The sequence below is a fragment of the Aegilops tauschii genome, chromosome 5 (genome assembly GCF_002575655.3).
Source record: "Aegilops tauschii subsp. strangulata cultivar AL8/78 chromosome 5, Aet v6.0, whole genome shotgun sequence".
Lineage (NCBI taxonomy): Eukaryota > Viridiplantae > Streptophyta > Magnoliopsida > Poales > Poaceae > Aegilops > Aegilops tauschii.
The window spans coordinates 151065671-151078212 of record NC_053039.3 but is presented as its reverse complement, the minus strand read 5'-3'; the positions used below and the strand labels follow the sequence as shown (position 1 = coordinate 151078212).

Genomic DNA, 12542 nt, shown 5'->3' with positions numbered 1-12542 from the left:
AATCAAAAAAATAAAACAAAAATTTCTGCATTCTTACACAAATATGGTACGGGACAACCATTGTCGGAGATCCCTTAAACTTATCTGCCAGCAAAGAAACCCCAAGATCTACAAGTCTTGTAGTGAGCATCCCTTTATCCCAAAAGGATTGACCAACTTCGCCAATGGTAAAATCACCCATCTCAGTTTTAAAAGCAATCATGTCCCTGAATTTTTCATGAAAAACTGAAACATAAGATACTAAAAAAAATAACAACCAAGAAAAAGGGCTAAAACCCAAAATTAGAAAATACATATGAACAAAACAATTTCTAAAAAACCATACTTCTTCTTCTTGTCCTTCCGAACCCTTGTAACAGAAGCGTACAACTCATTGTATCTTTTCAGAAGAGCTGGATCAATGCTCGACGGTGTCACAACAGGAAGTTCGTCATCTGTAATAAAAAGATGAAGTTCACTTATCCAAATAATGAAGTTCAAATATTAAGCCAAGGAAATTTTGCTAGCTATTTTGAAAATCATAAACAAAAGATCAAGTTTCACTTATCATTAAACATCTAATACAGATACCATAGTAATTAAACAAAATGAAATGAGAAAAAACTTCAACTATACTGTTCGAAACAAAAATCTTGCCTTTAGTGTCAGAGTCTTCATGTTGTTGTTCTTCAGAACTGACCAATACATTTTCTTGGATAGGTTGCGACGAATCCAACACAACATCACTGGACTGCCCTTCTGCAGCAACATCAGCATTCTCTGGATTTACAACAGTCTGGTCAACCGCAACGTCCTTAGATACTTCAGCTACATGAGGCTCCACTCTTGATACTTCAGGAACATCGTTGGCCGCCAGACAAACACGGGAAGCAACAACACTAACAGCAGGGACGACATTCTCCAGCGGCTTTTCAATGCCAAAATTAGAATCTTCATGCCGGCTGGGGGAAACAGCATCATGGGATTCATGGGCTACAGAAGGGTCTGCACAGTCGACGGCAACCGATGCAGAAGCACCAACACTGCCACCACCATCAACAGCACAACCGCCCTGATTCAGATCAACGTGAACTTCCATGTTTTCTTCACCAGGCTGTGGAAAGATTAAAAACACACAATAACACAAAAATGAGTGTGGGAATAATTAAGACAACAAACAACTGCAACCCACGTGTATCAAAACAACTACAACTTCAACACACATATACGTAAAAAAAGAACTGCAGTTCACTTTGTCAAACGCTGCAGTTCAGTTATGTTAAATACTGAAGCTTACTTATTTAATACATTATGGACCACGCATGCGAAATGGAATGCAGTTCACTTCTGTCAAAGACTGAAGCTCACACATGTAAAACTATTGCAGCTAACATATGTAAATGAAAATGCATATGACTGAGCATAACAGCGTACATCAAGTTTATAACAACAACAAAAAAATTAGATTACAACACACTAACAGAACAAGTAATACAACTATACTTTATCAGCTACAACATCCGGAGGGGACGATGCATCAGCCAAGACCTCATCCTTCCCAGAGCCAACATAGGACTCTTCGTGCACATCACAAGCAGCAACACCAGTCTACGGGCATAGAACAAACCAAAAACGAAAATAAGATGGTAACGACAAAAAAATAAAAAAATTCAACTATGCACAAGCAGTACACACTTTACAACCGTGAAGTACACAAAAAATACAATAAAAATGGAAAGCAACAAATGCAAGTTTAAGAAGAGGGACACATGGCAGAATAGACATGCCAGAAGTACTTGTACCTGACCAATTCCATCGTCCCTAGTTCCATGGACACCAAAAGATTCCACTCCAACCTATCACAAAAAACAAAAATAGTGAGGAGCAGTCCACATAATACACAAAAGAGGTTCAAAGCAACAAAAAAACCTAGAGCATACATTATCAGCGCCAATCCCAGCGTCCTGACGGTTCATTTCATCCAAAATATGCCCAGCATCCTTCTCATACCGACCGCATTTTTCCTCCTGTGTATGTCTCAATTGAGCATAGGAAGACCGAACATTCGTCACTGCAATCTTCAGGCTTTCAATCATGCCACAATCAAAATTGTGAGCAGCAACAATATCTTCATCTCGTGGGCCATGGCCAACAGGGAAAAAACCAGCAACTGTCCTCAACCTGTCACCAGAGGTTGGCAAATCTTCAGTCAACTTCAAAACCTTCAGAAGAAGCTCATCAATCTCCTCGTGTTTTTTGCCGCCAACAAATGTCTATTTAGAAGAGCTTCTATTATCAAACATCTGTCGATCCATGAAACCACGAGTACGCGGCACCTCATCATCACAGGCAGGAAGCTGGCTACATATAGGCTCATAAAACCTAGCATGAGTGCTAGGTCCCGCATCAGAGCTGCCGCATACAACTGCAACAGGACGGTTGTACGCAATATCACCTGACGCTTTCCACTGCAAAAAAAAAGACAAGAGGCAAAGACAAGTACACATGTGAGTACTAGAAAAGTTCAGATTTATAATGGTTGCACCTTTTAAAAAAACTGATATTAAAAACTCAGATGCACTAACCGGCAGCTTCCCAAATTTGTAAGTTTCCAAGTAAATATTTCCCTTCACAAGCACATCCTCATTGTATAACTTCATCAGGTCCTTGGTCGTCAGGTATGACGCACGTGGCGTCAACGTGTGCATGACTGAAAATTTGTGAAGCTTCAAGCAGTCAAGATACATAATTAGGGGGACAATGGCACAACCCTCTGCACAATTCTGCTTGCTGCCTTCTGTTTGCCACCTCACCACAGCTGCCTGCAACTCATCAACAACAAGCTGGCAAAAGTCCATCTGAGCCATAGCAGCATAATCCATGTTCTCTACCACTGCAGCAACTCTACCCAAACGAACTGCAGGCCCGGGGCACAGCAAATTCTGGTAGAGTATCAGGAAGAACAACTTCACAGCAAGATCAACAGTCACATGATCATCTTCCTCCACCAACACCTTCAACTTCTCAAGCAAGTCCTTGACACCTATACTTTTTGAACGGTCAAAGCCAAGCTCATCCTTGAGGGCACTCAACGAGTCATCATGGCTGCTGGCAGCAGGCATGGGTGCAGTGTGACGTCCCATGGGTAAATCAAAAATGTGATGAACTGCATCACGATTGATTCGAAGAACCCTGCCATTCCCAAAGTCCATTATCATGGTGGCAGGGTCAATCACTCCCATCAGATAGCACATAAGAATGCGCGACACATTTTTCTTTACTGTCAGTTCAAAGACAACACCAAATCCAGCATCCCGAACACGACTACAGTGTGCCTCTTTCAACAAGGCAGCAGCCTTGCAAACAGTGGGAAGCGACAAACGTACGGTCTTGTTAAATCGAGAATCATCTCCCTCAGCATCATCTTCAGCTACATTGCTCTTACTAGACTTCTTCCTCTGTGTAAAGGGAAATGCAATCCACATTAGAAGACTAGCCGTAAAAAAAGAGATAGAGAAAACACAGATAGAATAACAATGAAGAAAACAAATGCAGTCCGCTTCAACAAACCTTTGGAACAACATCCACCTCCTCGCCAGAGTCACCACAAACATCTTCATCGACATCATCACGGGCACGCTTGGGTAGACTCTTAGATGAACCACAGTCTTTGTGTCTACCACTATGAACATCCCTCACAAAATCAGCAAGCACAAAGTCATCATCATCAGAGTTGGAACCTTCAGTGACATGTAGTCGCTTGCACTGAGGATCATCCTTTCCACCAGCTTCAGCAGTTCTCTTGCCAAGATTCTTCTTCATGCCAGCAACACGTGGACTCCGCCGAGGTGTACCACCTTCCTCAGCAACAGTACTCAGCCTCTTCTTCTGCAAAGAAGGCTTCTTCACCTTGGCAAATTTGGCACCCTTGGCACCATCTGCAGTTCTCCTCTGCTTCTCCTTCTCCGCAAACTCTTTTGAGTCACTTTCAAACCTCAAATTCTTCTTGCTTTGCTTCAACTCATATTCATGAAGCTATTCCAAGACCATCCAATCATGTGTAACTTCCTCTGTACCATCAACAGACTGCGACTGTGTCTCAGACAAAACGGGACGTCTCTGGTCAAAGCTCACACCAACATTACCCTCTGCAAAATAATGGTCAATCAATTGAGTAACCTCCTCAAACCCAGGCGCCCCAGCATGGAAAACAGACACTGCATCAAAATGAAGTTTGACTATGGTCGTTAAAAACTTCACAAAAAGAACAAATGCAGTACACTTAGACATATAAAATGTAGTGCTCCAACCATAAGCTAAAAATAAAAATTAATGCATTGCACAAAAAACTTGAATAAAACAACAATGCAGTTCACACATACATATAGTGGAGTTCACATATACAAAATAAATACAGTGCTGCATACACAAACTTCATGTTTCTTCCCAACAAAATGCCGGACTAGATACAGCAAGGCAACACCAATTGGTACAACATCAAAGTAACCAGCATACACAAAATAAACAAATCAATCACATACCAGAAGGAGGGGCCACACTTATGGGAGAAGTTTCAATCGGCGAATTCAATTGATGTCCTCCCTCACACCATGATCCTTACCACCAGGACAACGAGAGCCAATTGGTGTATCATTGTGAGAACCACAATCACCTACTTGATTCAAAAAGAACCAGAAATAGAAATTACAAAACATCACGTGACAAAATAATGCAAACGAACGCTGACAACTAACAGAGCATAAACTAATATGCAGGATGATTTAGTAAACTAGATAAACATCAAACAAAATAAACAAAAGCCTAAAATAAGCACTCCACATACCCTGAACTCCTCCTCCCACTCTGCTCGGCGAAGACATGGCATTTGCCAGCAGCACAATGACGAAGTGACAGATATAAGCAACAAAAGCGGCAAAAATCTCACGAAACCCTAGATCCACCTTGCTACACACGAGTATCGACTCCAAAATCGAGATAAAATCGGCTGCCTATGGAAAAATTACACAAGCAAAAACAGCAACAGCAACTACGAGAATAACAAAACAAGACGAGGGGATGATCAAGACAGAGAACAAGCGGAACGTACCACAAAAAAGGTGCGGCGCCAGCGGCGGCGGAGACAGCGGGGAGGGGGGAGGGTGCGGCGACGGCAACGGACAGGAAAGGGCTGCGGGAGCGCAGCGGCAAGGGCTCGCGGAGCGGACGACGACGCGGAATGCAGGAATAAGAACCTCTTGAGGGCGGCGGTTCCTCGGGCGACGGCGGTTGCTGCGGGCGACGGCGGTTTTGCTCGAGGGAGGAACTGCAAGAGAGGAGAGGGGATTGTTCTCGGTCTCTCTCCCTGTCAGCGGAGTGGTGGGATCTCCTGGAACGGACACGTAGGAGGCCCGCGTGTGGCAAAAGGCAACATAAAACGGGCCGGCCCAAAAACGGCCCGGCTAAAATAAGAAAGACCACATCAAAACGCACATGATGCAGTTCTCTATGAAGAACAATGAAGTTCAATCGGTAAAACAAAAATAAAATAAACACAGTTCATAAAAAAATTTAAAATCAAAAACAACACGCATGTTAAGAAAAGGCATCCGAAAAGAAAAAGTCTACATTCAAATAAGTGCCACCCAAAAAAATGGGCCCCCCCCAACCCCTCCCGTACAGGGACTGCAGTAAGTGCAGGCAAAAAAATAGATGCAATACGCAGCACTAGAAAAATGCAGTGCATTTCGCTACAGGAAGCAGTACGGTTTAGCAATCCAGTTCCGGATTACCTACATGAATAAATACATGGTATAGAACACAGCGAAAAACTCGTAAAATTGCGGAATACATTGTACTTTATTCATTGGCTGCAGCAAGGACACGCAAAAAATAATGTGAAGTAAGCACCTGTAGACAACATGCAGTTCTCCATTGCACACGATGCAGTGCAGAACTCTAACTAATGCAGTTTCATTATCACGCAGGATACATATAAACGTGACAAAATGCCCGTTCGCACAAATAGTGGTGGTTAAAAAAAATCTACTGGTCAAAAATAAAAAAACCACTTTAAAAAACACCACGTTCGCATACAACCACCCAATCGGAGCGATTCCATCGCCACAAGCCCACGATCACAGACGCAACACCAACCCACGATCTGCACAAACCGCATCGTCAGCGAGATCATGCAGTTCATTTGATGAGGCCATCCCACCCCGCGCCCTCCCCTTAAATTCAGACCCCTGCCATAGGCCTTCTCATCCACAACAACACAAGTATCCATTGCGCTGCCACCAAATCGCTCCATCACATCCATCTCCACGCAAAACACCAAGCCATACTACCGGCCATGGCGTTCGCCGATGAGTACAAGGACGTGGAGGCCCACGGCAACACCAAGTTGCACGTCATCCACACCAACGACAAGAAGCAGGTGGCGATCAGCCTCGCGCAGTACGAGCGCCACCTCAGCCTCCAGCACCACAAGATCGTCGGCATTGATCTCGAGTACAACAACGAGCCTGAAGCGTCGCAGAAACCCGCCCTCTGCCAACTCTCCATCGGTAAGAAACACCCGGTGCTGCTCTTCCAACTGAGCGTCGCTGAAAGGTGCACTGTCTTCGACAACTTACTCGCTGACCCCAGGTACACCTTTGCAGGCTTCTCCATCGACGGCGACAAAAAAGGCTAGAGCGCGTCAATCTGGAGGTCGCCAACTGTCAGGACCCCGATTCCAAGTCACATCGATCTAGCCGGTAACACCTCATATCACTTTGCGGCCTCACGCACGGTATTCCCACGGGTGTCGCCTTACCATGGCCCGGGACCGTTTGCATCTTTTGGCTCACGTATATGATAGTGTCGCTAGCATCCATATGATAGAGAACCCGGGCCGACATGACTAGTCGTGAACCCAAAGTGGCACTAACTTACGGGTACAGGCATACATGAATCAACATCGAGCATGTCGGTCAGCAGCGTGCGAATCCGGGCTGTAGCTCTGGGCTAACAAGACTCCGGGAACCCGGGCCGTAGCAGGCTAGGCAGGACTCCGGATGTCACCGCGTGACATTTCCCCGAAGGGACAGACACAGGAACGAAGTGAATCACATGCCGGCCAGTCAAGTGTTCCGGAGCAGTAATGCTGGGCTAGCAGGACTCCGGTGAACCGGGCTGTAGCGGACTACTATGGCTCATGGAAGCACAAGACTACATTTCCCCATAAGAGAGGCTACCAAGGATAAACAACTAGGTTGTCGGATCCCACACATACCAAGCATTTCAATCATACACACAATATGCTCGATATGTGCAAATACAACATGGCATCACAACAAGACTCTACGACTCAGAGTATTTATTCATTAGGCTCCGAAGAGCGAGATATTACAAACATGGGTCTCATGACCCAACATTCAGAGCATACAAGTCAAAGCACATGCGGAAGCTTAACATGTCTGAGTACAAACATCTATAAATGAAAAAGGCTGAGAAGCCTGACTATCTACAAGATCCTGCCGAGGGCACAAGATCGTAGCTGAGGTATCAAGCTAAACGTCGAAGTCCACACAGCACTACTAGCGAGACTGACGTCTCTCTGCAAAACATAAAATAGGCAAACGTGAGTACAAATGTACCCAGCAAGACTTACATCAGAACTAGATACATATGCATCGGTATCAACAAAGGGGGTGGTGGAGTTTGACTGCAACAAGCCAGCTTTGACTCGGTGGCTATCCTAAACTATGACTGCAAGTAACTCTTTTGAGGTGGTGCACACGAGTCCACATATTCACCATATCAATACACCATTATGGATCCGCTCCCGTCTCCCTACGAGAACGCTATCCATAGCACTCACGCTTATCTTGCACATTTTAGAGTATCCACTTTCACTTGTCTATGAACTGTTATAGGCAACCCAGAAGTCCTTTACCGCGGACACGGCTATTCGAATAGATGATCTTAACCCTGCAGGGGTGTACTTCTTCACACACGCTCTCGCCACTTACCACCATGTACACGTCGTGTACCTCGGCAACCTTCAAGCGGAAGCCTCGCGAGGGAGTCGGCCACGACCTGACTAACCACACAAGTCTCTCGTCCAGGTTTATCACCTATTCGGGTTCCATCCGCAAGGAGATCCGGCCGGGGTGTCGCTCACGGCCCCAAACGATGTGTGCAAGGTTCCCAAGCCCACCTCGACGGATGGATCTACGCTTGGTACACCGTGCCACGGTGCCTAGTCTGTCCCAAGCCCACCTGTACCGGGTACCACTTGGTAGACTACTAACACAACCTACAAACACCAGAAACTAGTTGCAACTCCTGGACAGAGATCGAGGCGGTTAATAAGCCGAGAGGGGTCGAGTTACCGGAACCCAATGTGTGGTAGTAACTGTTCATGGATCACAAACACAGAACTCAGTTCCTGAGGACGGCTTCAATGAGACAACCCACCATGTACTCCTACATGGCCTCTCACCGCTACCTTTACCAAATCGTGTTCACACACTTAGCTCTCACACAGTAGGACATGTTCACAACTTTCCAATTCATTCCCGATGAATCAGACCTGACACAACTCTAAGCAACAGCAGGCATGACAAAAAAGCATGAATGAGTAGGCACATCAGGACTCAAACAACTCCTACTCATGCTAGTGGGTTTCATCTATTTACTGTGACAATGACAGGTCATGCAGAGGAAAGGGGTTCAACTACCGCAGCAAGTAACAGATGAAACGTTGTTGTCCTAATGCAGTAAAAGAGAGCAGGAGCGAGAGAGTGGGATTGTATCGGAATGAACAAGGGGGTTTTGCTTGCGTGGCACTTCTAAAGATAGCATTGAGTCTTCATTAGTGTCAACGATCACAACGCCGGAACATCGTCTACCGAGAGGGGACAAATACCGGCAACAGAGAAGGAATTCAATCAATGCAATGCACAATATGATGCATGATCATGACATGGCAATATGTTGTTGATTGAGCTAATGCAACTATAAACAGATGGGTTTGGGTCATTTTGAACCAAAGGTTCAATCCCAAACTCAAATTATGAATTTAAATAGTGCCTTATCATGTTTTGAACTAAACAGCAAGGTTAAGTTGTTTAGACATGCATGAAACCAGTACAGATGGATAGATTGGAATTTTCTGATCATTTTTCATATATAAATCTTTTCAATCTGAGTTATAGATTATTTTCTATGATTTTTAGAAGTTTGCTACATTTTCTGGAATTTCCTATATAAGAATAAATCCAGTAAATGCTTAAGTGCGTCAGCATGACGTAAGTGTGACGTCAGCCGGTCAAAGGGCGACTCCAGGTCAAACCTGATGTGTGGGGTCCACACGTCAGTAACTCAACTAACTCACAATGTTAATTAAGGTTAACTAATCAAGTTAACAAGCACTGGGCCCACTGTCAGTGTCTGTAGGGTGTAGTTAGTGCTAAACTAAGCTGGTTAGGGGCGGGGCCCACATGTATTGACCCCAGGGAGGTCAAACCACGGGTCGAACGGGTCAAACTCACCGGCGACATGACGCCGGCGAAGCCCGAGACGGCGGCGCGGCTCGGGAATCGCCCACAGGGCACGGACGAGGCCGTTCTTGGGCTCGCTGGAGAGCTCTCGCAGGCGCGCGTCGAGCGGTGGTGGCAGCTGGGCCTAAGGTGGCCGGAGTCGACGACGGCGATCTTTAAGGCGGCGGCCGGAGTTCGGGTGAACTGGGTTTCGGTGTTAGGGAGCACTGCAGGAGGCAAGGAGGGGTGCTACGGCCTCCTGGGGGTGCACTGAGCACGTATGTGTGCTCGGTTGCAGCTCTAGGCAACGGTGGACACGGCGGCGACATGGCCGGTAGCGAAGAGCTCTCGGCTCCGACGGGCATCGTTGTTAGAGGAAGAAAACGAGCCAGGGGAGAGGGGGAAACAACACAGAAGCTCACAGCGGGTGCAGCGGTGGCCTCGGCGGGCTCGGGGAGGCACCGGAGCGAGCAGAGCATCGAGGGGGATCTCCGGCGGCCGGCGGTGGAAACGAAGACGGTGGCGTCGTTTCAGGCGTCACGCGGGTGCGTCCTTCGGCTTGGTGAAGCGGTGATCGACGGCGTACCAGTGGGACACGGCAACGGGGCCCGGCGAGGGCAGTAGCTACGGCGACGGCGAGCGGCGTTCGGGCGGTGCAGGGGAGAGAACCAGAGGAGGGGATGGGGACGAGGCAGTGAGTGAGGGGGGGTTCCAGGGGGTGCGTGGTGACGAGGAGGAGCGCATCCACGCGTCCAGCGGCTCGGCGGCAAGCAGGTGACGGCGTGGCGCCTCGCGCGCGCGTGCGCTGTCTCCTTCCTCTGCCTACTGGCAGAGGTAGGCGATGACTGGCACCAGGCCAGTGGGCTGGGCTGGCCAGGTAAGTGGCCCAGGTAACTCTCTTCCTCTCTTTTCTCTAATTTAGTTTCTGTTTTCTATTTTATTATTTTGTTCTGGGCTTTATTAAAAATTCCAGGGCATTTCCAAAAATCATGAAACTAATCATGGCTACTGTTTAGAATATATCCAACAGTAAACATTTTAGTTTATGATTATTTGAGCATTTAAAATATTTAATAGCATTTAAATGCCCAAATGCAAATACTATATGATTTAATTCAGAGCCCAAATATGTCATGGAAAAATGTGCAGCACCTCTGGTTATTGTTTCCAGCATTTTCCAGAAATGATGAACATTTTTAAAAGCCATTTGGAAACACCGAGAATATTTTAGTTGAACCTAGTGAATTCCTTTGATGCTAGGGTTTAGGCAATCCCCATTTCAATTTTCTGCAAAATTCAAACATGATGCACACATGAGGCTAGCCTAGTGCAATACGAGAAGCTAGGGATGTGACAACTCGCCCCCACTAAACAAGAATCTCGTCCCGAGATTCAAGCGTAGGGTAAGAGGAAAAGGGGACACAAAAGCTAACACAATCTTCTCGATCCAATACCCTCATCGAAGATGTTGACTCATTGCTTCAAATTGATCTTGTCGTCTTTGCTTTCGGAATCTTTATCCAACATGATGACGACAGAAGAAACTCTATAGGAATCGATCTTCTTAAAGATCGAGCAACTCACGATCAACTCACGGAATGAGATGTTGAAACATCTCGAGTTGAGACACAAAACACATCGAGAGGGATGGAAGAACAAACGATGAGGTTTGATTTGGTGGGCAACAATCCCACGCTTAGATAATATGGTGCATGGGTTCCAAAGCAATGAGGAGTTAATTGCCATGACTCCATAACGGGGCACCTTAGGAAAGGTGACTCGTAGAATTCTTCCCTTAAGTGGCAAAAAGAATTACTTTTGATACAAGGATCATTGAAACTCTTTATACCAGCCTAAGGCAATCACAATCGATCGTTTGGCAGAGTCCAAAGGAATGGCATATCCGGATTAAAATGGATGATGTGGACTACCTTGTTGAAGACAACGTAAGGAATGATTTTTGCTTATCATCAGAAATGGAAGGGACCCATGGTAGGACCACTTTTGAAGAAGATCCTGAGCAGCAATGGCTGAGAAGGGCAGCCCATGGGAAATTGGCACAAGGCGGTGCAAGCTAGGAACAAAATGCAAATGTCGGGAATGTTCCAACCATCATATCTGCCTGAGATTCAGATCTGGTTGGTGTCAGGATATTCCAGACTTATCAAGTCTAGAAAGAAAAATGAAAGTTTGCAACACAAATCGACGAGATGACGTTGCGAGATTCTCGGGGAGTGAACTACGATAGCAAGCTCCAAAATATGAGCTGGTTCTGCTACATACATGTGAACATGTTGTCCAAGACAAGAATGACCACATAGTAGTCTTATAATAAAACACTATCGAGTTCAGGTTAGGATCCATCATCAAGGATTTCAAAGTCTTTACGCGCGCTAGACTTCTTTTCCTTGAACAAGTCAATGAGTGGCTTAGGGTGCTAGGAAACATATGGAATGAAGGTTGCAAGTCTCCAAACCACAGGATACTTCGCACATATGCATGAATGGCTTGGGATGATTCCAGAGGAAGCAAAAACAAACTTTCTCGGATCCACGGCGACAACTTACATCAAATGCACATGAATTAGAGGAAGTCACTACTTTCATCCAAACATATGCTTCATGAACGGAACACGAAGATAATGCTTATAAAGTTTCCAATACTAGCTGGATGTTCAACATGAGTCATGGAGAAGGTAGCAGTGTTGCTCATGGGCTCAACAACAATTCATCCAGGTTTCCATGGAGATGGAATTCCATAATTATGTGAACAAGTGATAGCATTGGTCAGACCCAAAAAGATATAATGGTGTATTCTCGAGGGATCAACCACGAGTAAGACAACATTATGAACATCGTTGGTTCTCATTTGATTTGATAATAGCCCATACTCAAATCAAAGTTTGGTTAAGATGATAGGTCCATTAATTGATCACGAGGACCAATCGATGAAGAAATCATATTTCTACAACAAACACACACAAGAGATATCCTTTGGAAAGAACTAAGTCAGGCAAGCTTTTATCTTCCAACTCTC

General features: G+C 45.6%; 1 protein-coding gene across 1 annotated transcript; it reads left to right on the top strand.

Moving 5' to 3' along the window:
• The first annotated feature begins 6331 nt into the window (after positions 1-6331).
• Positions 6332-6673, top strand: LOC141022635 (uncharacterized). The gene has a single exon (XM_073498900.1). It carries the CDS (start codon positions 6332-6334, stop codon positions 6671-6673), a length of 342 nt encoding a protein of 113 aa, XP_073355001.1.
• The last annotated feature ends 5869 nt before the right edge of the window (positions 6674-12542 follow it).

What these genes read in the sequence shown, in the direction of transcription:
- LOC141022635 (XM_073498900.1), top strand. Translation starts at nt 6,332, where the DNA reads ATGGCGTTCGCCGATGAGTACAAGGACGTGGAGGCCCACGGCAACACC.